The 27,260-nt window shown below is 42.2% G+C and overlaps 1 protein-coding gene and 1 long non-coding RNA gene across 5 annotated transcripts in view; one reads left to right on the top strand and one right to left on the bottom strand.

Moving 5' to 3' along the window:
- Positions 1-1,625: 1,625 nt before the first annotated feature.
- On the bottom strand, positions 1,626-5,024 carry LOC147002663 (uncharacterized). The gene is made up of 3 exons (XR_015048532.1): positions 4,879-5,024; positions 2,754-2,802; positions 1,626-2,037 (listed from the first exon to the last, which is right to left on the bottom strand). It is a non-coding gene; the product is annotated as an uncharacterized LOC147002663 (long non-coding RNA).
- Positions 5,025-5,210: 186 nt separating this feature from the next.
- The window catches only part of Ccar1 (cell division cycle and apoptosis regulator 1), a 48,981-nt gene continuing 26,931 nt past the window's right edge, over positions 5,211-27,260 (top strand). The window contains exons 1-10 of one of the 4 annotated variants that reach the window (XM_021173826.3): positions 5,211-5,284; positions 6,481-6,602; positions 12,044-12,207; positions 13,314-13,358; positions 14,189-14,221; positions 17,406-17,599; positions 20,372-20,486; positions 20,587-20,779; positions 25,724-25,853; positions 26,616-26,777. In XM_021173826.3, the coding sequence (XP_021029485.1) occupies positions 6,530-6,602; positions 12,044-12,207; positions 13,314-13,358; positions 14,189-14,221; positions 17,406-17,599; positions 20,372-20,486; positions 20,587-20,779; positions 25,724-25,853; positions 26,616-26,777 (1,109 nt within the window). In that variant the 5' untranslated portion in view covers positions 5,211-5,284; positions 6,481-6,529. Of the gene's footprint in view, positions 5,371-6,480; positions 6,603-12,043; positions 12,208-13,313; positions 13,359-14,188; positions 14,222-17,405; positions 17,600-20,371; positions 20,487-20,586; positions 20,780-25,723; positions 25,854-26,615; positions 26,778-27,260 lie in introns of all 4 variants that reach the window. The other 3 variants (XM_021173827.3, XM_021173828.3, XM_029482503.2) reach the window with 3 other exon arrangements.

Raw genomic sequence — 27,260 nt, 5'->3', positions numbered from 1 at the left:
CGTTACATTAAGAAAATAAAAATCAAAACCATCATAATATTTTGCTTTATAACCATTAGAGAGAGAGAGACAGATACAGGCAGGCAGAGACAGACACATAAAGAGAAAGGGGGGAAGAGAGCAAGACACAGAGAGAGAGAGCGCTCGAGAGAGAGCGCAGGGCAAGCAAACCCAGGTATGGTGACACATGCCTATAATATAGCAATTACTTAGGAGGCAGAGGCCAGAGAAGCTACCATGAGTTCAAAGCAATCTGGTCTGTACAGTGATTTACAAGTGAGCCAGGACTTAGAGCTTTTCAAGAAAAGGAGAAAGAGGAAAAGAAATAAATGAAAGCAGAGAAAAGGTGGAGGCCATGGCTCAGTGAGTTAAGCATGAGGACCCACATTCAGATTTGAGCACCCATGGGGATACATGAGCTTTTCTGTCCCCAGTGCTGCAAGCTTGAGCCCTAACACTAGCACTGGGGATGTGGGGGCAGCTAGACCACTGGGGCTCATAGAGTATTAGGACCAGCAGAGGCTAGCTCAAACTGCAAGCTCTGGCTTCAATGAGAGAACACGTGTCACAGAATCAGTAGCGCACATGGAGAGATGGCTCTCTGCTTAGCAGAACATGATGCTCTTTCAAAGAATTCAGCTCCCAGCACCTACATAGAGGTAGGTGGCTCACAACCGCCTGATAACTGCAGCTCCAGGGGATCTGGCAGTCTCTTCTGGACACCAAAGAAATCCCACACTCATGATTTACACTTACACAGACACATGACATATGCATAATAAATACAAATAGATATAAGAAAGACAACTAAAGGCTAGAAAAATGGCTCAGAGGTTAAGAACTCTGTTTTTCCAGAGAATCTGGGTTTTATTACAAGCACCAATGTGGCAATTTACAATAGTATATCATTACAATTTCCAGGGGTCTAACACCCTCTTCTGGTCTCCATGGCTGCCAGGCACACATGAGGTACAGATGTAAATTCAATAAAAACTTCCCAACATAGCCGGGCGGTGGTGGTTCATGCCTTTAATCCCAGCACTTGGTAGGAAGAGGCAGGAGGATCTCTGAGTTAGAGGCAAGCCTGGTGTACAGAGTGAGCTCCAGGACAACCAGGGCTATGCACAGAAACCATGTCTCAAAAAACAAAACAACCAACCAAACAACAAAACCAAAAAATCCTTCTAGACACATTCCCCCCTCCCACCTCAGGGTGCACACCCATTTAATCCCAGCACTCAGGAGGCAGAGGCAGGTGGATCTCGGAGTTCAAGATCAGTTTGATCTACAAAGCCAGTTCCAACCCAGTCAGGGCTACACAGAGATGGAACAAACAATTGCACTAGAAGAGATACTCACTGCTGACCTCTGACTTTTTGTTTGTTTGTTTGTTTTGTTTTTCGAGACAGGGTTTTTCTGTGTAGCTCTGGCTGTCCTGGAACTCACTTTGTAGACCAGGCTGGCCTTGAACTCAGAAACCCACCTGGCTCTGCCTCCCAATTGCTGGGATTAAAGGCGTGTGCCACCACCGCCCAGCGTGACTTCTGACTTTTAACTCTCTTGTGACCTTGTAAGCACACATGCAAACACACCCAAAGAGATAAACAAGCCAATAAATAAAACTTTTTTTTAAAGCAATGGGCACAGGGTGTGCGTGGGGAGAGGTCTGCAAGGATGCAGCACATTTCTTGTGGGAATATAAAATAGTACAGCCACTGTAAAAATAGCTGAACATTTTGTCAAAAGATAAATATAGAATTATCATATGACCCAGAATTGTACCCTGTGTTACACTATATTCCCCAAAGGGCTTGAAAACAGTTCAAAGAAAAGTGTGAGTTTTCTATAGAGGAGAGAAAGGAGAAGAAAGAGCTGAAGCAGGGTCAGATTGCGCAACACAGCCTTAACTGTTGTTCACTTTGTAGACAAGGCTGACCTTCCCCTTGCAGTAACCTTCCTGCCTCGTAGTATAGGGTATTTTACCATGGCTGCCTGGAAAACTCTTCCTTCCAGGGATTTAGGATCTTTACTGTAGTTCTGTAATAAAAAAAATAAAATAAAAAAAGAGTAACTCAAAGGTTTGGCTATAGAGGGGAATTTTATAACATCATAACAAAAGAATAATGAATTTAGAGTCAGGTCTGTATGATGATGATATCACGTTGACCTAAACTGCCCCTTGTCAAAAACAAAATCAGAAACAAAACATTGAGGATTCATTGCTGTACAGATCTGCTATCCAAATTAGTCAGGAGGCTGAAGTAGTGGGAACACAAATTCAAGGCCTGCCTTTTATAAAAGGAACTCAAGTCCAGCCCTGGCAACTCTGTGAGACCCTGTCTCTAACGTACAGAGAGGACAATGTCTCAAGACGACTGGGTAATACGGTGTTTCTGTAGAATGCTCACGGCTGTGGGTCAATCTCAGGGAATAGCCTCCTTCCTCTCTTTGTCTCTCTCCCTCTCTATAATCAAATATCATGACAAACAAAAATAGTTAACAGTCTCTAATGACAGTATGGGGATAACTAACGAAGTTTCATTTGTGTTTACAGCTGGGTGTGGTGGCTTGTAGCTGCAATCCCAGAACTTGGAGCCAGAGGCAGGATTGTCACAAGCCTGAAGCTAGCTTTGTCTATAAATCAAGTATCAGTGGTGCCAGAACTATTAATAGGATTTTGTCTCCAAAATTAAAACAAAGGCAATCATGGCCAAAAATATTTTTGTCTAGTATCTTTGTGTGCAGTCTATTACCTGGTAAGGGTGTATGGTCAGTCAGCTCCTGTAGAAGCCAATTTATATTCTGCAAAGAGAGGAAAGAGAGTGGGGTGGAAGACTAGGAGAAATTTTCTTGTCAAATCATCTTTTGCTAAAAGCAATTCTTTTATAAAAAAGATATTTATTTATTTAATGTATGCAGGTACACTGTCACACTCTTCAGACACACCAGAAGAGGGCATCTGATCCCATTACAGACGGTTGTGAGCTACCATGTGGTTACTGGGAATTGAACTCAGGACCTCTGGAAGAGACATCAGTCTGCAACTGAGCCATCTCTCCAGCCCAGTTAAAAGCAACTCATAAATAAAAGAGAAAACTTGAAGCTGACAGTCTGGTTTCCCTCAGGATTGTTCATAGAAGCTTAAAAGTAAAAGTTAAAAGGTCAGCTGAGGAAATAAGGGAAAGGGTGGTATGTTTGTTTATATTGTAAACATAAAAACAGAAATTCTGGCAGAGGCAGGCAGACTTTCTGAGTTGGAGGCCAGCCTGGTTACTCTGTAGACGAGGTTGGCCTTGAACTAAAAAATCTGCCTACCTTTGCCTCCCATGTGCTGGGATTAAAGGCATGTACCACCACTGCTCGGCTTTGTGTGTTTTATAAACACTCTTTCACTATGTAGCCCTGGCTGTCCTGTGTCTTACAATGTAGACCAAGCTAATCTGGAAGTCATAAAGACATGTGTCTCCAAAATACAGACATCAAAATCATATGCTACTGTGCCTGGGGTTTCTTTCAGAACTTTTTTTTAAAAAGTATTTATTTATTTATTTATTTATTTATTTATTTATTATGAATACACTGTAGCTGTCTTCAGACACACCAGAAGAGGGCATCGGATCCCATTACAGATGGTTGTGAGCCACCATGTGGTTGCTGGGAATTGAACTCAGGACCTCTGGAAGAGCAGTCAGTGCTCTTAACCGCTGAGCCATTTCTCCAGCCTCTTAAAACTTTTTTTGATAAGGTATCTCAGATTTCAGTTTTCTCACTTTGTCCCTCTTATTGCTGGGGCACCTGGCACAAGCTATTTTGAATGTTTTACAAATTACTATAGTGTGATGACAGCTATATTCTAATAGTTTGAAGGTCAGGACAGAATTAGTAAGGACAAAGGAGTTACATTTTACCAAACTTCTGTAAGTTTTACTTAAGTGGGAGAAAGGACCCTTGTGGCTTGAAAAACATTAAAGAACGTGTACCTATGTGATCCTGTGTTCATAACATTTAAGGGAAAAGATACAAGGAACCACAGAAAAAGCTATATATATTTATATTTTATCCTATTGGCTTTGATGAGATAAGGTGTTACACAGTCCAGGCTGGATCCTCCCTACCTCCCAGGGGTTAGATTACAGGTCACCACATGATCATGCTTGGCTCAGCTAATCTTATGTGGGATTCCTAGCATAAGCTATTTCATGTTGAGAATTTGACTAGCTGTCACCAGCAGGTGTAGGGCAAAATTAGAGAATGACTTAATAGCTCTGTCTGTCTTCAGTCTTTCATTCTTTGAGACAGGGTTTATCTGTGTCGCCCTGGCTGTCCTATGTCTGCCTCTGTCTCTGGGATTAGAGGTGTGCACTTCCCCCCATCCCCCAACTCCTCCTGTTTCTTTTCAGTAGGGTCTTCAAATACTAGGGGGCGATGATGGCCTGTCCTCAGTGAATTAAAATCCACTCAATTGCACACTTTTACACATTCCAGCCTTAATCCCGAGGAGATGGCACTGCGGTTAAAAGCACTAATCTCTGTTCTCAGGACCTGGGATTGATTATCAGCAACCACGGTGTGGTTCACACCCGTCAGGAACTCTAGTTTCGGGGGATCTGTCGTCTTTTCAGCTCCAGGGGCACCAAGCCCACACCTGTGCGCATAAATCATGGAGGCAAAACCCTCTAAAAATGAAAAGAATGTAAACAAAAAAAAAATTTTTTTTTTTTTTTGGTTTTTCGAGACAGGATTTGTCTGTATAACCCTGACTGCCTTCGAACTCACTTTGTAGACCAAGCTGGCCTCAGAAATCAGCCTGCCTCTGCCTCCCGAGTGCTGGGATTAAAGGCGTGCGCCACCACTGCGGGCTAACAACTAAATTCTTACATGCTCATTCTTCCAAACATGTTCCAAACAAGAATAGAAGGACAACCACAAGATGGCGGCGACGTCGGCCGGACCACGTGACTGCCACTCGCTCTCCCTCTCGCTCCCAGGGAAGGACAGCGTTGGCTTCAGAGCGGGCGAGCGACAGCCAGCTCATTGTTCAGCGAAGTCAAGGTAACCCGGCTGAGGCGCGCTCTCGCTCGGGCTCCCCAGTGAACGCGCTCGCGGGGAGCGCGCACGCCGAACGTCCTTCAGGCACGCGCCCGTTCCTCTCCGAGCCGGGAGGCGGTGCGGTGGGTAGGCGGGGGGGGGGGGGGGGGGGGGTTGAGGGGAGAAAGCAGTCTGCGCACGCGCCTGAGCTTGACGGGTTTGAAATGGCTTCTCGGTTAACCCCGGCCAGACTCAGGTGAAGGTCTGGTCAGTGTTTTGGTGTGGCGCGGTGGGAGGCCGCGTCGGGTTGCTTCTGTTCGTTGGCGGCGGGTCAGCGGAGGGGTAGGGAGCGCGTGATGTGGCGGTGGCGGGTGGGTGGGTGATGGCGGCTGCCGCGGGGCGGGCGGGCGAGGGACGCGGTCCCTTTTGTGCGGGTCGGAGTAGGCCCCACGCGCCGCGCCCTGCCCCCAGCGCGGCGGCTCCAGGCTCCTCAGGTGCGGCCTGCGCCCCTCCGACTGGGCTGGGCCAGGCCGGAGGCCGTGCGTCCTCGGGCCCGCGCTGTCGCGCCGCTGAGACCCGGCCCCGGGCGGCGGCGGCGGCGAGGGTTTCCAGCGCTTGGAGGTTCTCTCAGACCGGCCCGGGGACCTTGGGGACAGCGACGACCCGCGGGCCCCAGTGGCCTGGTCCTGGAGCGCTGCCTTCCATCTTTCACGGCCCGCGCGTTACGGAGGCTGCGGCGGGAGGAAGATGAGTGTCCTCACCCCGGGATGCCAGGCCCATCTTTTCCTTTTTTCTTGGGTTTTCCAGCCGGGGTCTTCGCAGTGGTTCTTTTGGAGCCGCGCGTCCTCCCAACTGTCTCCCAACCCCCGGAGTGGAGACTAGGGTGACAAAGGCCATAGTGACTTCCTAGCCCTTAAAGTAATGTTCGTTATTGAGATGGTATCCGCCAATGCCTTTATGGGGGAGGGGGGTCTCGACGCAGTTTCCGTTATTGATTTAACCCCCACTGCAGGACCACAGTCCGCGCCAAAGAAACACGCAGGCTGTACTTGCTGCGTCTATAAGTTCGTTTGTCCCCAGAGAGAGAGGCTAGGTATCTAGCCCTAGCTGGTTTGTAATGTCATATAAATCATGCTGGCCTGGAGTTATTGAGATCCGCCTGACTCTGCCTCCGGAGGAATGGGTTGGGATGGGATTAAAGGCTTCGCCCCTAAACCCGGCCAGACCTTTTTAGGAAATGTCCTTGTAGGTACTGAAGGAAGTTCCTTTAAGTTCGCCCCAAGGATATCTTTTAAATAGAGTATGCACAAGTGATCTGTTGATAGGTTGATTGTGAGTTTTATTTCAAATGTTCTGTTGGCACACTTTGTACCTCGGTTGGTTCTTGTTTGGAATATGTCTTTAATATATCAATAATTTCTCTAAACTAGCCTTTTCCTGTATCCTTTATAGGTATCTGCTATAGAAGGGAAACAAGTGAAGGTTTTCCCCCCCTTGCATCATGGCTCAGTTTGGAGGACAGAAGAATCCACCATGGGCTACTCAGTTTACAGCCACTGCGGTCTCACAACCAGGTCAGGCAACTGAACCCTTGGACTGGAAATGATATACCCTTTAGTTTTTAAGATACTTTTGAAAATTAACCCAGGAACAAAAACAAAAACCCATTTATCCAGCAGTTTGAACACTTTTTTTGTTTGTTTGCTTGGTTTGTTTTTTGTTTTTTTGAGACAGGGTTTCTCTGTAGAACCCTGGCTGTCCTGGAACTCACTTTGTAGATCAAGCTGGCCTCAAACTCAGAAATCCGCCTGCCTCTGCCTCCAAAGTGCTGGCACCACGCCCGGCTCTTTGTTTTTGTTTTGTTATTTGTGTCTAAATTTTTTTTTAGTTTACTAAGGGGTCTTGCCATTTAAGTCTTCCACTACACTTCATCATTTGGGTTTGGTCTTTTTTTTTTTTTTTTTTCGAGACAGGGTTTCTCTGTATAGCCCTGGCTGTCCTGGAACTTACTTTGTTGACCAGGCTGGCCTCGAACTCAGAAATCCACCTGCCTCTGCCTCCCGAGTGCTGGGATTAAAGGCGTGTGCCACCATGCCCAGTTTGTGTTTGGCCTTTGATATACGCTCTTTATTAGCAGCAGTCCTTTGGCATGAGCCACCACACCCAGCTTATAGTTTTCAAATGCCTTAAGTTTATCTTTTTTCTTCTGGGTTTTTGAATTTCAGATAGGTTTGTCTGTGTAGTCTTGGCTGTCATGGAACTCACTATTTTGACCAGGCTGGCCTTGAATTTAGATATGCTTGCCTCTGCCTCTCAAATGCTGGGACTAAAGGTGTGTGCCACCATGAGCATAATTAAAGTTGATTTAATTATGTTTTATAGAGCACTCATTTATTAGAGAGAATCCTCCTTCCCTAGCTTCCTTCCTTCCTTTGTGGTGCTGGGGATTTAATTGTACTGAGCTTCAAATAGAATATATTTTGTTTCCATGTTTTCAGTTTTAAGAAGATACATTTTAGGCCAGGTATGGTGGCATATTTCTCAAAACAACAAAAATCAAAAAACCAACCTGTTTTAAAACTTAAAACAGCAAAAACAAAAAAGCCTAAGTATTTTAAAGTAAATATACCTAATTTATCTTTCTTCTTTTCTTTTTTTTCCTGGTCATAATTGACACGCCTTTAATTCTAACACTGGGAGGCACAGGCAGGCGGATCTCTGAGTTTAAGGCCAGCCTGGTCTGAATAATGAGTTCCATGACAGCCAGGATTACATAGATCTTATCTAGATGCCTCTCCCCTACTTATTTGTATTTTTTTAAATTACATTTGCATGCTCCTCTGGAGTATGAGTTTGAGAGAGAGAGAGGGTGGTTGAAGGAGGATTAAAGTCAGAGACAAGTGGCAGATGTTTGTTTTCTTCCTTCATGTAGGGTAGGTCTTGTGAATTGAATTGAGGTTGCCAGCCTTGATGGCAAGCACCTTTACCCAATGATCCTCCTGGCTGAGCCCTTAGCATTGCTTCGTGTGTAATGTGTATATCAGAGCAGCTGTACATGTGTGGAGGTTAGTGGACAACTTTGGGGAGTTGCTTCTTCCACCATGGGTTCTGGGGATTGAACCCAGGTTGTCAGACGTGTATGCAGGTGCTTTTACCCCCATTGAGTAAGATTACTGCTACATTTATGGTCTCATTTGTTTGTGTTTAATGTAGAAATACTGACTCTTTAAGAATTTAATGCCAGGGATCTTTTAAGACATGTTTGGCAGTAAAGTGCTTACACAGAACCCACAAAGCCTTTGATTTGATTTCTAGCACCTCAAACCGGGTGTACTGTATTCCTGAAATCAAGCACTCCTGTGGTAGAGGCAGGAGGATCAGAAGTTCAAGTCAAACTTTAGTGAGTTTCAGGCCACCCTTGACTGAAAGTGCCGCACTGTGACCCCATCCCCCCACCCCCTTTGTGTGTCTGGTCTTGGTGGTTCATTCCTTTAACCCCAGAACATTTAGGAGGTGGATTTCTGAGTGTCAGGTCAGGCCAGCTTGGTCTACGTAGCAAGTTTCAGGATAGCCAGGGTTAAAAAGTGAGACCCTGAAAAACAAACAAAACCCAATTTCTATTAGTCTATGGGAAAAAAATAGCTGTAAGCATCAAAGGAACACTTACAGTTAGTTTCAAAGTAAAGTCAAAAAAATTACTGTAATTTTCCAGAGGTAGAAATCCAAAAATAAATAAGTGAAAAGTTATTTGTTACTTGTGGTGGAGTTTTTGTTTTGTTTTTGCTTCTTTTTTTTTTTTTTAGGGCTTTTTACATGCTAGAATTTTCAGTTTCCTGAGCTTTTTGTTTGCTTTGAAACATTTGTGTGTTTCTGTGCATATGTGTGGGAGTGCATGTGCAAGGGCCAAGCATACTTAGTAGCAGTTGGTTCTACACGTGCACCCTGTAGACTCCAGGGCTCAAACTGCATCCATCCACCAGGCGGCTGTCCTTGTACGATTTCTATTGCTTTGATAAAGACTATAACCAAAAAAGAACTTGGGGATGGGAGTTACATCATCTTACAACTCCTAGGTCACTCTATCCCTTAGAGAAGTCAAGGCTCAATTTAGGAACCCAGTGTCCCAGAGGCTTGACTGTAGGCCTATCAGGGAGGAATTTTCTCAATTGTAGCTCCCTCTTCTTCGATAACTCTAGCCAAGTTGACAAGGGGAAAATGCCAGGATAATTAACCTTGTCAAGTCCAGGCACAAACACATTGTTCTAACTAGGGTTAGTATTGCTGTGATGAAACACTGGCCAAAAGCAACTTGGGAGGGAAGGGTTTGTTTGGCTTACCCTTCCATATCAGTGTTCATCATCAAAGGAAGTCAGGAAAGGAACTCAATCTGGGCAGGAATGTGGAGACAGAAGTTGATGCAGAGGCCACAGAGGAGTGTTGCTTATTGGCTTATTCCACATGGCTTGCTCAGTCTGCTTTCTTAAAGAACCCAGGACTGTCAGCCCAGATTTGGCTAACCCACAATTGGCTAAGCCCTTCCCTATCAATCACTAATTAAGAAGATGCCCTTCAGGCTTGCCTATAGTCCAGTCTTATGGTGGCAATTGAGGCTCCCTCTCCAGAGAACTTAACTTGTGTCAAGTTGTAATAAAAATAACAAGCAAACACATTATAATTCAAATCTTGCTTATTTCCATAATATCCTATTAATAGCAATACCTCACATATCAATCATTTTTTTCCCAAGACATGGTTTCTCTCTGTGGCCTCGGATGTCTTAGAACTAGCTCTATAGACCAGGCTGGCAGAGATCCTCCTGCCTCTATCTTCCCAGTGCTAGGATTAAAGGTGAGAGCCATCACTGCCAGCCCACATTCCAAACTATTAAAATTTTATTTATTTATGCATTTTATATACATATATATTAATGTTTACATGTGCAGAGTTTTTCAATGTAACTGTTAATGTCTCGGAATTTTGTAAACCAGACTAGCTTCAGACTAGAGATCCACTTGCCTTTGCCTCTAGGTGTGTGCCACCATGCCTGGCATATTGTCTTTTAATCACAGTTGATTCTTTAGCCCCAGATGACAAGTATTGAGAGTCATAGCAAAACAAAGGTTCCACTTACTGGTTCTGATCTCTTGTTAATCACAGTCTATCCTTCAGCCCTTGCTGACCAGAATCACAGATTTTTTTTTTTTTTTTTGGTTTTTCGAGACAGGGTTTCTCTGTATAGCCCTGGCTGACCTGGAACTTACTTTGTAGACCAGGCTGGCCTCAAACTCAGAAATCCGCCTGCCTCTGCCGAGTGCTGGGATTAAAGGTGCCCGGCAGAACCACAGATTCTTAATACAAAACAGCACAGGACAAGCCCTTACAGAGCAAGCACCATCACTGTTTACCCATCTTACAAGCCTATGAGACTGATTATTTATTTAGTGTCATACTATATAGCCTTGGCTTGCAATTCACTATGTAGAGTAGACTGAGCTTGAGCTTTGACTCAGAGATCCACCTTCCTTTGACTTCCGAGTGCTGAGATTAGAGGCTTTTGCCTTTCCATGTCTATCTGTTTTAAATAGTTTTTCTTATCCTGTGACTACTTTTTTAGCCAAGGATTGCCTTTAACTACTGCCTTTATTTCCCAAAGGCTGGGACTCTAGGTATGTACTACTATACCCTGGTTTTGTTTTTTTGTTGTTGTTGGTTTTTCCTTGAGATTTATTTGTGTGTGTGTATGTGTAGATATATAGATAAAGGTGTGTATGTATATATATATATATATATATAATCAGTGTTAGTGAATGCCACCCACATGTGTGCATGCCTGTGTAGGCCAGAGGAGGGTGTCAGCTCCCTTAGAGGTGGAGTAGTTCCAGACAGTAGTGACCTACCCTATATAAGTGTTGTGAACCCAACACTGGTCTTTCTGGAGGAACAGCAAATGTATGAGTGTTGCCTGCATCTGTCTATGTGTGTGTGGGACTTGTATGCCTATTGTCTTTGGAGGTCAGAAGTGGTACCCTGAAGATACTTTCCAGTGGAAAGCTGTCAAAGTCAGTTCCTCTCAGCACCAGTTCTTTCTTTCATCTGCTTGTAGATAAAACTCACTTTTGTAAAAACATCAGAATGTAAAACATTAGGTTCTACTTACCATGCAAGTGTTCAATCATTGAGCTAGTTTTCTGCCCAAGAAATTATGAGTTAGTAAAATGATAATTTTGTTTTTTAAAAAATCTTTTCTATTACCTTGTTTTCCTTTTTGAGAAAGTCTGATGTGACCTGGTCTGGCCTGGATCTTGTTAGCTTCGAGTGCCCTTAAACTCTTGGTTCTCCAGCCTACACCTCCTTAATGTAGGGATTACAGCCATGTGTCGTCTGAGTATTAGTTAGGGTTTTGTTGCTATGAAGAGACACCATAAAGAAGGTAACTATAAAGGCAGACGTTTAGTAGGGCTTGCTTACAGTTCTAGAGATTCATTTAATCCATTATCATCATGGCTGGAAGTGTGGCAGCAGGCAAGCTGACATGGTGCTGGAGCAGCCAAGAGAGAGTTCTTTCCAAAGGGACCAAAAGGAGGCTTGCTTCCAACTCCTGATGGAGCCTGAGTATAGGACCTCAAAGCCCACCCCCACCATGATGAACTTCTTCCAGCAAGCTCATGCCTCCTCACAGAGCCACTTTCCTTGGGCCAAGGTCAAACCACCACACTATGCCTGCTTGAAAATAATTTTTATTACTTGAGACTAGGTCTCTCTATGTAGCCCTAGTCTTCCTGGAACTTGATATAGACCAAGGTGGATTCAGATTCACAAAACCTGGCTGCCTTCTAGTCCTGGGATTAAAGGTATATGCCATCCAACTCTGAAAAATACTTTTGACTAGACTCTGGGTCTAGGTAAAGTTGGTTGTGTGACTGAAGTGTAGGCTAATAGAGCCATTTTTCTTATATTTGTGATGGGAAGTCATGGGAGATTACTTGGTCACCCTTCTCTCTCAATCTCATTGTAGCTGCACTAGGTGTTCAGCAGCCATCACTTCTGGGAGCATCTCCTACCATTTATACCCAGCAGACTGCATTGGCGGCGGCAGGCCTTACCACACAAACGCCAGCAAACTATCAGTTAACACAAACTGCGGCACTGCAGCAACAAGCTGCAGCTGTATTACAGCAGGTGAGTTTTAAAGTCATGTATGAGGTGATAAAGTGAGTCTTTACTGAGGGTTGCTGTCTTTTTTGTTCTCTCATTTGTTCATTTTTGTTTTGAGACAGGTTGTCTGTATTGTTTATGTTGGTCACATGATGTGTTCACATGATTCTCCTACTTAGCATCCCAAGTGTTTACTAGGATGATTTGTCTGCCACCTCGGTGGTTTTTTTTTGTTTTGTTTTGTTTTTTGTTTTTTTCAACCTCTGTATTTTAAACAGTGAAAAATTGTAGATTTTATAAAAAGCTGATTGTTGTAGGACTTTCCTTTAATCTCAGCACTCTGTAGGCAGAGGTAGGTGGATCTCCATAAGCTCATGGCCAGCCTGGTCTACAAACCAAGTTCCAAGACAGCCAGGGCGGCTTTGTTTGATGGCACATACCTACAATCTCAGCACTTGGGGAAGGAGGTTATTGAAATTGAGGCCTGCTATGTATTAGAATACATAGCAGGAATCTATCTGAAGACAAAAGGAATTACAACAGAAAGTTTCTATGCAGAACAAAGTATAGTTTTATCATCAGAGAGCTTAAATTCTTTTGTTTGTTTGTTTGGATTTTGTTTGGTTAGTTTTGGGTTTTTTGAGACATGGTCTCACTATATAGCTCTGGAATTCACTCTGTAGACCAGGCTAGCCTCAAACTCATAGAAACATACCTGCCTCGGCCTCTGGAGCACTGAGATTAAAGGTGTGTGCCACACCACTACCTGTCAGAATCTTAAATTGGACATATATACCTTAACCATTTTATGGAAATCCCGACTTATTCTGAGATGAAGTGTAGCTGGTTTAGAAAATTTCAGTGTAAGCCCGTCAGTGATGGCACATGCCTTTAATGCCAGTACTCGGGAGGTACAGGCAGGTGGATTTCTGAGTTCGAGGCCAGCCTGGTCTATAGAGTGAGTTCCAGGTCAGCCTGGGCTACACAGAGAAACCAACCCTGTCTCGAAAAAAAAAGAAAAATAGAGAAAATTTTAGTGTTTGTTTTTTTGTTTTTTGTTTTTTTTTTTCTTTATGTACACTACTTTGAGAATGAATAAGATTAACCTTGTCTTTAATTACCTTTTTCAGCAATATTCACAACCTCAGCAGGCCTTGTATAGTGTGCAGCAGCAGGTTTGTATAACTTTTTCTAAAATTTGATTTTAAAACAACCATTCCCCACTTCTCCCACATTAAAGTGATATACTCTTTAAATTCCTTCTTTTCATCCACCTTAAAATGCAGTTTTTAATCCTTTGGGTAGGTTAGGAAAGAGTTAATAACTCCACACCAAACACAATATACTGTTTCCCTAACCACCAGACAGTCACTATGTAGCCATGGTCTGGGACTCTTCTGCAGACAAGGCAGATGATGGGATTAAAGATTAATGTTGTAAACCATTATCATGGGCTCTAACTTCTTACATTTTTATAAAATGTAGCTCAATACTTAGTTATTGAATGAGTTACTTAGAAATATCAAGTGTGTATTTTGAGACAGTTGTAGGTAAGTCTGTGTGTTGCTTTTCACATTGTTGTAATAAATAGGCTAGTGTATAAAACCAAGATCAGGGGTTTGGAGACATGGCTCAGTGTTTATGAATACTTGCTATTCCTTGGAGTATCTGTGTTCAATTCTCAGCACCCATATGTGCCTCACAACTGTAACTTTAGTTCCAGGGTTGCATTCCCAATACTCATGTCTGGTGGTTCACAGACACCTGTACTTCCAATTCCCAGGGATCTGATGCCTCTGTTGGCCACAAGGCATGCACTTTGTGCAGTTATACATCCCAGGCAAAACACCCATACATCTAAGATAAAATAATAGAGATACATTTTTTTTGAGACAGGGTTTAGAGATACATTTTTAAAGATAAAATTGACAAAACAAGAATACTTCCTCTAAAAATCATCTCTGAAATACTCCTACTGATTAACCTTGTGTTTTTTTACTTGCAGTTGCAGCAACCTCAGCAGACCATTTTAACACAGGTTAGTTTGATGTGAATTTATTTCTTTTAAGCATCTGAGTCATTTCTGTTGTAGTTTCTCAATAAGGTTTAATCATTGGATTTGAGGATAGCATACAATATTAATTGTTGGATAAAGATGGAAAGTGAGCTAATGTGTTTTGTGTTATGGATAGTGTGCTGTGTATTACAGCTCTATTTACTTATGGTTTTTCTTTTTTTTAAAGATATATTTATTATTATATCTAAGTACACTGTAGCTGTCTTCAGACACACCAGAAGAGGGGGCGTCATATCTCATTACGGATGGTTGTGAGCCACCATGTGGTTGCTGGGATTTGAACTCAGGATGTTCAGAAGAGTAGTCAGTGCTCTTAACCTCTGAGCCATCTCTCCAGCCCCCACTTAGGGTTTTTCTAGACAGGGTTTCTCTGTGTCGTCCTGGCTATCCTGTAATTTTGCTCTGTAGACCAGGCTAGCCTGGAACTCACAGAGATCTGCCTGCCTCTGCCTTCTCAGTGCTGGGATCAAAGGAGTGGGCAACCACCTCCAGGTTGCTTCCATTTATTTTAAAGGAAGGAATGGGGGGCGGGAGGGGAGGGAGGAAGGGAGGGGTAATACCTATCTGTATATATTATAGATATAGATAAAACTCTTTATCAATAGAAGGTAGGTTTTTTCAGTAGGAAACCGGGTATCTGAAATTGCTCAGATGAGATAGAAGCTTTTTTAAAAAATTCTTTGTACAGTTATGTTTTGTTTTTGTTTTTTTTTTTAAAGATTTATTTATTATATGTAAGTACACTGTAGTTGTCTTTGGACACACCAAAAGAGGGCATCAGATCTCGTTATTTGATGGTTGTGAGCCATCATGTGGTTGCTGGGATTTGAACTCGGGACCTTTGGAAGAGCAGTCAGTGCTCTTAACCACTGAGCAATCTCACCAGCCCCTGGTTTTGTTTTTATAAGATGTACTTATTTATATGAGTACACTGTAGCTGTCTTCAGATACAGTAGAAGAGGAGGGTATCGGATTCCATTACAGATGGTTGTGAGCCACCATGTGGTTGCTGGGAATTGTACTCAGGACCTCTCAGAAGAGCAGCCAGTACTCTTAACCACGAGCCATCTCTCCAGCACTTTGTACAGTTTTAAGTTATGAATCTGTTACTTTGTTTTTGTTTTCTTGAGATAGGTCTCTTATATCCCAGGCTGACCTCAGTTGGCTGTCACCAAAGATGACCTTGCATTTCTTGTCCTCCTGCTTCCAATTCCCTGGTGCTGGGATTATAGTCATGTTCCACTATGTTTGGTTTATAAAGTGCTGGAAATCTATGTCAGTTAGAGGACACACAGAAAGGCATTTCATGTCTTATTCTGGCCTCCACATTTCCAGTGGGCGTGATACATGCACAACGTACCATTTTCCCCTATCACTCATGCCTGGCAGCTAAGTTATTCCCCAGACCCTGAATACAGGGCTAGGGAAGTGGCTGAGCAAGCAATTAAGAGGAACTTGTTGCTGTTCCAGGGGCCTGACCCATGTCAGTTTCTATTACCCATGTCTCAAGGCTGCCTATAACTAGCTCTCTCCAGGTGCTCTGTTGCACTTTTTTGACTACATTGGACACATGTGCACATACAGATACACACTCATACACATTAATAAAAAATAAAGATCTCATAATGTACTTGAATGCCTTCAGTCTCAGCATTAGGGAGGCAGGGACAGGTTGAACTCTGTAAGTTCAAGGCCAGCATAGTCTACATAGTAAGTTTCAGGCAGCCCGAGTTACAAAGTGAGACCCTATCTAAAACAAAAAGAAAGAAAAAAACAAAAACAAAAAAAAAAAACCTAACTCACCAAGAACACTTCAATTGGCAAATTGTCTTCCTTAACTAAAGAATTATAATTGGGCCAAGCTTGGTGATGCACACCTATAGTCCAAGCAACAGGCAAGGCATCCCAGATTAGATAGCAATTTGTGTTACGTAGGAAGTTCCTATTTTATAAGGCAAACAAGCAAAACCTAAATTATATGTAAGTACATGTGCTGTCTTCAGACACTCCAGAAGAGGGCGCCAGATCTCGTTACGGATGGTTGTTAGCCACCATGTGGTTGCTGGGATTTGAACTCTGGACCTTTGGAAGAGCAGTTGGGTGCTCTTAACCACTGAGCCATCTCACCAGCCCCGCAAAACCTAAATTGATTTAAGTGTGTGGTGGTGTATGTTTGGATGCATGTCAAGATCAGAGGATCATTTGCAGAGGTCAATTTTCTTCTGTGTCGGTTCTAGGGCTTGAATTCGGGTCATCAAGCTGAGCCACATCTCTGACTCGTATTTTCAATTCCTAACAGAACTCTCCAAGTGGGAAAGCTATGGAAGTTTCTTTCCTTAGAACCGGTATCTCCCAAACATGACTGAGAGCATTGACACCTTAGGAAATTAAAGTTTCTTGACAGTAACTTTGGTCAAATTTAAAAAATGCACAGTTGTTTTACAATATTTATGACCTTTACTAGAAACATTGTTTAGCTGCTTGGTCTTTGAGTTAGGATGCCACATGATTTTTCCTTGCTCAAGCGTGTGGCAATTGAGCCTGCTGCCTCAGCTTCCTATATGCTGGGATTATGGGCATGAGCCTCCATACTGGGGATCTGAGATGTGTGTAAGTTTGTGTGCAAACACATACACATGCTTGAGAGGGCAGGTGACAATTCTTTGGGTATCATCTACTGTTTTTGTTTTGTTTGAGATAGGGTGTCAGGGCTGGTGAGATGGCTCAGTGGGTAAGAGCACCCGACTGCTCTTCCAAAGGTCCAGAGTTCAAATCCCAGCAACCACATGGTGGCTCACAACCATCTGTAACGAGATCTGGCGCCCTCTTCTGGAGTGTCTGAAGACAGCTACAGTGTACTTACATATAATAAATAAATTAAAAAAAAATAAAAAAATAAAAAAATAAAAAAAAAAAGAGATAGGGTGTCAGTGCAGGCTAGACTGTCTGGTCATCAACCAGGAGCAGCTTCCTGCTTCCACCTATCCAGCACTGAGATTATAAACAATCAACAATTTGCCTAGTTGTGTGTCTGTTTTCCCTGTTTGTTTTGGGGATTTTCAGTTTGTTTTGGGCCGTTTGTTAGTACAGTACCTGAGTTTACAGTCATTTGCAGGTTTTAATGTAATGTTGCTTTGTTTGATAGCCAGCTGTTGCATTGCCCACAAGCCTTAGCCTGTCGACTCCTCAGCCTGCAGCACAGATTACTGTATCATATCCAACACCAAGGTCCAGTCAACAGCAAACTCAACCTCAGAAGCAGCGTGTTTTCACAGGAGTGGTTACAAAGCTACATGATACATTTGGATTTGTGGATGAAGATGTATTCTTTCAGCTTGGGTAAAAACCTCATTAGATTTTTTTTTCCCCCAAGTTATTAGATGTTGATTGATAATATACATGTAGTAACATTTTCTTAATCATGGCAAAAATTATAGATTCTAATTTAGTTTTTAAGTCAGTATGCTTGTATATTTGTACTTTGGCCCTTTGTAGATGAAATTGCACTGTGTGTGTGTCTGGGAGTTTGGAGTTTACACACTCTGGGAGGTTAAAGGTGGGAGTTGGTTTCCTTCTGTCATGTGGGTTTCAGGGATCAGCCTCAGTCCTCAAGCTTGGTAATAAATGCTAATTTCTTTTTAATTAGAAATGTTTTGTCAGCTGGGTGTGGTGGCTCACGCCTTTAATCCCAGCGCTCAGGAGGCAGAGGCAGGTGGATTTCTGAGTTTGAGACCAGCCTGGTCTACAGAGTGAGTTCCAGGACAGCCAGAGCTATACAGAGAAACCCTGTCTCGAAAAACAACAACAACAAAAAATTCAGTCTCAAACCGGGCGTGGTGGCATACTCCTTTAATCCCAGCACTTTGGAGGCAGAGGCAGGTGAATTTCTGAGTTTGAGGCCAGCCTGGTCTACCTAGTGAGTTCCAGGACAGCCAGGGCTATACAGAGAAACCCTGTCTTGAAACCTCCCTCCCCCCCCCCCCCCCCAAAAAAAAAAGGTATGGACATCCTGTCTGACAAACCGTTTTTCAATTGAAACAAAATTTAATGCTCTTAGCCTTTTTATTATGTCTCTATTTAATCTTCCTAGTTTTTGTTGTAGTGGTTGCAGGATACAGGCATTTTTTTTAAGCTTATTTATTCATTTATACATGAGGGAGTTTTTGGAGTGCATGAACAGAGGACAGAGGAAGACGCTGGTGTGCCCTGCATGATAACTTTTTATTTTGGCAACAGGATTTCACTTAATAGCCTTGGTGTTCAGGAACTCTGTAGGTTAACCAGACATTAAACTGGACTTGACTTCATAGAAGAGATCTGCCTGCCTCTGTTTCCTGAGTGCTGAGATTAAAGACATGTGCCACCACTCCTCCTCGGCCTTGCTTTTGAAACAGACTGTATCACTGACCCTGGAGCTAGGCTAGTGGCCACCAAACACCAGTGATCCCTCTAGCTTTCCTCTTTACAACATTGTGCTTCTAGGCATGTGGAACCACGCTCAACTGCTTAAGTGGAATCTAGTGATGTGACTCAGGTCCATAAGCTTGCACAGCATAAGGCTGGGCACACTAACTCCCATTTAGGTGGTTTTATTGAACACTAATAAAGAAGTCAGTACTTTGTTACGGGAAACTACTTACTGTTCAAGATTTTCCTGTTTTTTGTTTGTTTGTTTGTTTGCTTTGTTTTTGTTTTTATTTTTCAAGACAGGGTTTCTCTGTGTAGCCTTGGCTGTCCTGGAACTCACATTGTAGACCAGGCTGGCCTCGGACTCAGAAATCCGCCTGCCTCTCTGCCTCTCTGCCTCCCAAGTGCTGGGATTAAAGGTGTGTGCCACCATGCTCGGCCAAGATTTTCTGGTTGTTGGGCCACCTATTTTCCATTTTCTCTCTAAAACCTTACCCTTATGCTATTACAGCAAGACAGTTTTGTATATAGAGGAGCATTGAGAAAATACAAGGCAAATTGTTCCTGTACTTGAATCCTTCTTGCTTACATAAAGCAAAGGGGGAAATGTATTCAGTTTAACAATGAGTCTAAGAAGCCGGGCGTGGTGGCGCACGCCTTTGATCCCAGAGCTCGGGAGGGAGAGGCGGGCGGATTTCTGAATTCAAGGCCAGCCTGGTCTACAAAGTGAATTCCAGGACAGCCCGGGCTACACAGAGAAACCCTGTCTAGGAAAAAAAAAAAAAAAAACCAAACCAATGAGTCTAGGAGAAGTCTTGGAACGATGGCTTTTCTTTTTCTTCAGTTAAGGGCACGTCAAGCTCCTGCAAATGACTACTGTTGAGTTTCCAGCCCCCATGTTAGGTGGGTCACAGCCTCTGTAACGATCGCTCCAGGAGGATTTGATACCTCTGACTTAGGGTGTCAATTCATGCGCATGTCCATAAGACTCATAACAGATAATTACAAAATAAGTCTCTAGGTGCTTGCAGAGATGGTTCAGCACAGGCTACACACTATTCTCTTTGTTTTTGTTTTTCTTTTGAGACAGGGCTTCTCTGTGTAGCCCTGGCTGTCCAACTCATTCTGTAGACCAGGTTGGCCTCAAGCTCAGAAATCCGTCTGCCTCTGCCTCCCAAGCACTGGGATTAAAGGCGTGCGCCACCACTGCCCGGCTGCACTCACTATTCTTACAGAAGACCCATGTCTAGTTCCCATCAGCTGTACTCTGGTTCCCAATCATCTGTAATTCTAGTGCCAGGGATCAGACCTAGTCTTCTGATCTCCATGGGTCCTGGCATGAATGTGGTCTGTATATTTATATGCAGGTATAATATTTATACACAAACAACTAAAAAAATCTTTAAAAGATAAATAAGCAAACATGAATATACCTTCCAGGCTCCATTTTAGTTGTGTCAATATACTTTAAAAATCACTGTAGCCTTCAAAAGGCAGAGTTGGTCATAACTCTGTGAGGCCAGCCGATGTACATATTGAGTTCTAGGCATGCCAAGGCTCCATAAAGAGACCCTGTTTCCAAAAGAAAAGAAGCAAAACAAAGAAACAGGTGTATAAATCTTTTTGTGTGGGAAGATCTCTTTAATTATATATAAAACAACTTGGAAGAATCTCTCTTATGCCTGTATTTCTTTTTCTTTCCAGTGCTGTTAAAGGGAAAACCCCCCAAGTTGGTGATAGAGTATTGGTTGAAGCAACATACAATCCTAATATGCCTTTTAAATGGAATGCACAAAGAATTCAAACACTACCAAATCAGGTACATAATTTACTTTGGTACTATAGACACTTGATACTTGGATTTTCAGTTTTACAATGTAATGTCTTTTTATTTGTTTGTTTGTTTGTTTTGTTTTTAGAATCAGTCTCAAACCCAACCTTTACTGAAGACTCCGACTGCTGTTATTCAGCCGATTGTGCCACAGACAACATTTGGTGTTCAGGCACAGCCCCAACCCCAGTCATTATTGCAGGCCCAGATCTCAGCTGCTTCTATTACACCACTGTTGCAGACGCAGCCACAGCCCTTATTACAGCAGCCACAGCAGAAAGGTATTAAACATAATGTATCTTCGCTTCTTGTTTCCATGCAATGTGTAGATGTTTAAACTGCTATTATAATAAGAACATGCTTCTGTGATAAAGGTGTCATGGACTTCAGGAAAACCTGAAAGGAAGCTTAAATATCATGAACAGAACTCGTGAATTTTCCTTCTAGCTGTGAGAAAACACTGTCTAAAACCAACGTAAGGAGGAAAGGGTTACTTGGCTCACTTATATTCCATCATTGAGCGCAGTCAGGGCAGGATCTGAAGCAGGAGTTGGAGCAAAGCCTGTAGAGGAATGCTGACTTGCTCTCCACGCTTGCTCGCTGTTTTCTTACACCACCCAGCACTACCTACCCAGTGCTGGCATCACCCACAGTGGACTGTTCCTTCCCACATCAGTCATTAGTCAAGACAGTGCCTCAGCCTTGCCTTCAGGGCAGTCCGCTGGAGATGGCTCCTTTTTTGGCTTTTCTGAGACAGGGTTTCTCTGTTAGCCCTGGCTGTCCTGGAACTCACTCTGTAGACCAGGCTGGCCTCGAACTCAGAAATACATCTGCCTCTGCCTCCCGAGTGCTGGGATTAAAGGTGTGCCCCTCCACTGCCTGGCTAAAGACGCTGCAGTCCCCTCTTCCAAGATGATAATTGACAAGAACGCTAACCAGTGCAACCTGGAGTGGTTTTTCTTTTTGTTTTCTAATGTTTGGAGTGTATACTCATAACATGGACACCATCACTGCCTCAACATACATAAGTGTCATACATTATTCTCATGCTCTTCCAGCTGCCCTCTGTGAAGTCTCCCCCAACCACTAGATGATTCTTTCAGTCCTGCTTTCTGATGTCCTACTTAATGGATTTCATTGTCAGATCTTCAGTACAGTTCCCTTTTTCTCCTCTCAATCTTTTATACTTTTGTTATATACAATATAAACAATACCCCTCAATTTCTAAGACAAAGGAACAAAGTAAAAATCACACAAAGAATCAAAACAAAACAACATTCCAAAAGAATACCTAAGAGGTATTGAAGAAATTCAAAATAAATAAATATAAATTTAAAAAATCTGGTGCAGAAGCACATGCCTATAATCCCAGCCATTGGAGAAGTAGAGGCAGAAGGATCTAGAATTCAAAATTATGCTTGGCTACAAAGTAAATTCAAGGCCAGCCTGGGTGATATGAAACCCATCTTAAATAACAAAAGGTAAACAACAATAAAAACCATGGGGCATCATAGGGCAAGTGACATGACTCAGCAAGTGGGTGGCCTACTAGACACACAAGCTACTAGAACCTTAAAAAGGTACGAGAAAAATAAAAACTCTTCTGCAAAGTTATCCTCTGACCTGCACATGTGCACTATTGGCAAATATGTCTACACTCAGTACAAACAGTACAGAGGGAGCAGGCGAGACAGCTCATGGTGGAGAGCACTGGCTGCGCTTCCAGAGGTCCTGAGTTCAATTCTCAGCAACCACACGGTGGCCCATGACCATCTATAAAGGGATCTGATGCCCTTTTCTGGCATGCAAACAAACATACATACATAGCACTCATGCATTTTTTAAAACTTAAATAACTAAAATGAATAATAACTAGGGAGCTGGGGAGATGGATTAGCAGTTAACAGCACCACAGGCTTCCAGGACTCAATTTCAATTCCTAGCACTCATAAGGCAGCTCACATCTGTAACTCCAGTTCTAGGAGATCCAATACCTTCCTATGGCCTCTAAGGCACATGTTGCACAGACATAAAACAAAAATAAATCTAATGAACTTTCTTTTTTTTTTTTTTTAAAGATTTATTTATTTATTATATGTAAGTACACTGTAGCTGTCTTCAGACACTCCAGAAGAGGGAGCCAGATCTCGTTACGGATGGTTGTGAGCCACCATGTGGTTGCTGGGAGTTGAACTCTGGACCTTCAGAAGAGCAGTCGGGTGCTCTTACCCACTGAGCCATCTAACCAGCCCCTAATGAACTTTCATATGATCCACTTATACCACTCTATGTACACACCCATGTTTATAGCTACACTACTCACAAGTCATAGGCAATAATGCTCACCAACAAACACGTAAAAATGTAGCATGTGTGTATATATATACATATATATGTGTATATATATATATACATACACACACATATAGATAGATAGATACATTTGTAATATAAGTTTATACAACCATAAAGGAAAAATGAAATCATGGTATAAGAAATAAATAACTGATCAATCACAAATCATATGCCATGGAAAATGTGCAAAGATTCAAAACAACAAATATTGTATGATTTTTCTCATATGCAGAAGCTCAATTTTAAATTTTTTTTTTTTTTTTAAGATTTATTTATTATATATATGTAAGTACACTGTAGCTGTCCTCAGACACTCCAGAAGAGGGCGCCAGATCTCGTTACGGATGGTTGTGAGCCACCATGTGGTTGCTGGGATTTGAACTCTGGACCTCTGGAAGAGCAGTCGGGTGCTCTTACCCACTGAGCCATCTCACCAGCCCCAATTTTAAATTTATATTTATTTATTTTGAATTTCTTCAATACCTCTTAGGTATTCTTTTGGAATGTTGTTTTGTTTTGATTCTTTGTGTGATTTTTACTTTGTTCCTTTGTCTTAGAAATTGAGGGGTAAGGCTAAATGCTTTGGCTAGAATTGGTTATGGCCAGTGCTTTGTAATTTATGCTGAGTTGTTATGTTAGATGTTTTCAGTTCTCCAGTGTTACTGATCCTGGATTTGATTATTATCAATAGCCATAGATTTCTCTGGTTTAACTGAATCCTTTTTCTTCCTGTAAATCCATAATACCCCAATGGTATTTTTTTTTAATTAGGTATTTTCCTCATTTACATTTCCAAAGCTATCCCAAAAGTCCCCCATACCCTCCCCCCCACTTCCCTACCCACCCATTCCCATTTTTTTTGGCCCTGGTGTTCCCCTGTACTGGGGCATATAAAGTTTGCGTGTCCAATGGGCCTCTCTTTCCATTGTCGGCCGACTAGGCCATCTTTTGATACATATGCAGCTAGAGTCAAGAGCTCCGGGGTACTGGTTAGTTCATAATGTTGTTCCACCTATATAGGGTTGCAGATCCCTTTAGCTCCTTGGGTACTTTCTCTAGCTCCTACCCCAATGGTATTTTAATATTCTTTGCCTATCTTATTCCATAATACTCATTGATTTAGTGTGTATATATCAGGTGTTGGCAAATTGTAGGCTTGAATTTGAGCCCATAGTTTGCTTAAGATAAAAATAGAGTTTACATTTTAAAAGCGCGCTCTCTTGCTCTCTCTTGCTCGCTCTCTCTCTCTCTCTCTCTCTCTCTCTCTCTCTCTCTCACACACACACACACACACACACACACACACACACATACACACAAACACCTCTACCTCTTGAGTATCTGTGACTTGGTCATTTGCAAAACATGCTTGCCAACTTCCTTTAGGCGATTCTATTTTGTTAAAAAATTATGTACATTTTCTCTGTCAATGAATACCTGTTATTATTTTTTCGGGTATAGACTCTTTTACTAATTCTAGAATAGGGCGTTTCTGTGTTAGTCTTCTCCTGTGTTGGCAGTGAGATTCTTTTTCCTTCTTCCTGTTCTTTTTCCTTATCATGGTGCCCTCTTGCGTTTTAAGGTGTTGATCATTTTATACTCAATCGATTTTTGCAATTGCTGCTGAGTTTAGTGGGGTAGAGGATACTGTAGAGAATGGTAGTCCTGGGTACCAGCATCAGGGCCATATGGATACTAGACAAGCACTCTACCACTGAACTATATGCTCAGCCCTTTGTGTACTTCTTTCTTTAACAAGCTACCCCATAAGAGTGATGAAGTTAAGACTTTACTATATCTTCTATATGTTCCTGGGGTACCACTGATATTAAAAAGAAAGAAGCTGGGTGGTGGTGTACATACCTAATCCCAGCACTTAGGAAGCAGAGGCTGGCAGATCTCCATGACATTGATGCTATCCAGGCATGCATAGTAAGACCTCATGTAAAAAGAAACAAAAACAGCTGGGCTGGTGGTGGCACCCGCCTTTAATCCCAGCACTCGGGAGGCAGAGGCAGGCAGATTTCTGAGTTCAAGGCCAGCCTGGTCTGCAGAGTGAGTTCCAGGACAGCCAGGGCTACACAGAGAAACCTTGTCAAAGAGACAAAAACAAAACAGGACTAGAGAAAGATGAATCAGCAGTTAGAAGCAGTTGTTCTTGCAGAGGACCTGGTCTTGGTTCCTAGCATTACATGCTGGTTCCAGTGTACCTCCTTCTGGCCTCCATGGGCACCTCTACACACACACATACACACACACACTCACTCTAGTTGTAATGACACAAGACCAGCAAGCTTTTGGTCTTCCTCCCCTTTCCACTGATTGATGACAGTTATTATCGATGGTTCTAGACTTAGCAGCCAAAAGCAATTTTGTAAGAGAATTTCATTAGAATTCTACTGTTAATTTTATTTTTTAACTTGAGACAGAATCTCAGATTGGAGCCTTGGCTGTCCTGTAGCTTATTATATAGATCAGACTGGATTTGAATTTACAGAGATCTACCTATTTCTGTCTCTCTGAGATTAAAGGCATAAACTATTAAACTGGCAGAGAACAACTTTAATACACATTATACTTTTTAAATACAGATTGTTCTCTATTTTGCTTCCATTGTACCAAAGAGGTTCACTCTTATTATCCTGTGGAAGAATAGATATACTATTTTAAAATGGAAATTTTAGTTTTTATTACCAGGAAGAAATCTCCAAACAATCCTTCTCTTTTAAAAAAATAACTGTATTTTGTTAATTTGGAAAAAATAAACTTAGGTGAATCCTACTTGTTCATATTTATGTTACTTAGTTGTGCAATGTTTTTTGAGCTTAGTTTAACAGATTTTCTTGTTTTTTCTTTTGCGGTTTTTAAAGCTGGTTTATTGCAGCCTCCTGTCCGAATAGTGTCACAACCACAACCTGCACGGAGATTAGATCCACCATCACGATTTTCAGGAAGAAACGACAGAGGGGATCAAGTACCTAATAGAAAAGATGACCGAAGGTATGTTTGAAGGCATTGTGGTGGGCTGGAAAAACAGCTTAGAGGTAAGAGCACCTCCGAGGACCCAGGTTTACTTCCCAGCACCCATTGGTAGCAGATAACCATCTGTCACACCAATTCTGGGTTTTGTGATGCTCTCCTCTGCCTTTCTTAGGCACGCACAGACACACAGACAAAACACTCAGATACATAAAATAAAAAATAAATCAGAATCAGAAGTTGTTCTGATCCAGCCCGGTGTGTGTGTGTGTGCGTGTACATATATATACATAAGTATATGTATATATATGTGTGTGTATATATATATATATATATATATATATATACATACATACATACATATATATGTACACGCACACATACACACACAAAGTCTGTCAAAAATAAACAAAGGAAAGAAAGAGTTAAAAGAACTATTTACTTTTTATGTCTAACTACATAAGCTTGGACCACCTTGTATCTACTAGATGGACTTGCCTGTCTGTCCTGCGTGCTTTGATTAAAAATGTACATCACTATGCCTGGCAAGAACCATTTTATAATATCAGTGAATATTAACACGTTTTACTCATTTATTTAATTTGTGTTTGTATCCATGCCATATTGTATATGTGAAGGCCAGAGGCAAACTTGGAGGGGTCTGTTCTCTCCAGCTATGTGGGTTCTGGGAATGAGGCTCAGGTTGTCACCCTTGGTAGCAGCACCTGTACCTGTGGAGCCACTCTGATGGCCCAGATTAATTTTAGAAATCCTTGCTTTAAGTCGTGAAAGGGACAGAGAAAGACGCAGATCTAGAGAAAGATCACCTCAGAGGAAACGTTCCCGGGAGAGGTCACCCCGGAGAGAAAGAGAGCGCTCCCCTCGGAGAGTCCGTCGTGTCGTTCCACGGTACACAGTGCAGTTTTCAAAGTTTTCTTTAGATTGGTAAGTTTTTCCATGTTTTGTGTCTTTTAAATTTCATTATTAGTGCTAGAGTTTTGTATAGTTTTGTATACAATATGAGTGCAATTGTTTTTTCCTTTTAAAGTTACTTAGTAACAGTTTGAGCTATTTATGTGAGGGTGGAAATGCAGTTTGAATTTGGAATTTTGTTCCTTGTATAAGAAGAATTTTTTTTTTAACAAATATCTCTTTATTTGTCTTATTATGCTCAGAACTTCTATCTGACTACCAGTGATCAAATAAGGGAAACATCGGATGCATACCCCCTAGTGATACATAGATTTGAGAAAATAGGAGAATTATTTTTGATTACACATTTAGGTTAGCAGCTACTTAAAAGAAGGACCTATTGGTTTAGGATATAGCCCTGGACAAGAGTTGTAGGTTCAATTCCAGTACCCAAACCAACTAACCAATAAGCAAATAAGCAAACTTCTAGAGAACTTTCCTTTGTAATGAAAATTT

Source organism: Mus caroli, unplaced genomic scaffold (assembly GCF_978045245.1).
Source record: "Mus caroli unplaced genomic scaffold, Mus_caroli_1 scaffold_9, whole genome shotgun sequence".
Taxonomy (NCBI): Eukaryota; Metazoa; Chordata; class Mammalia; order Rodentia; family Muridae; genus Mus; species Mus caroli.
This window is presented reverse-complemented; position numbering and strand designations above follow the sequence as displayed.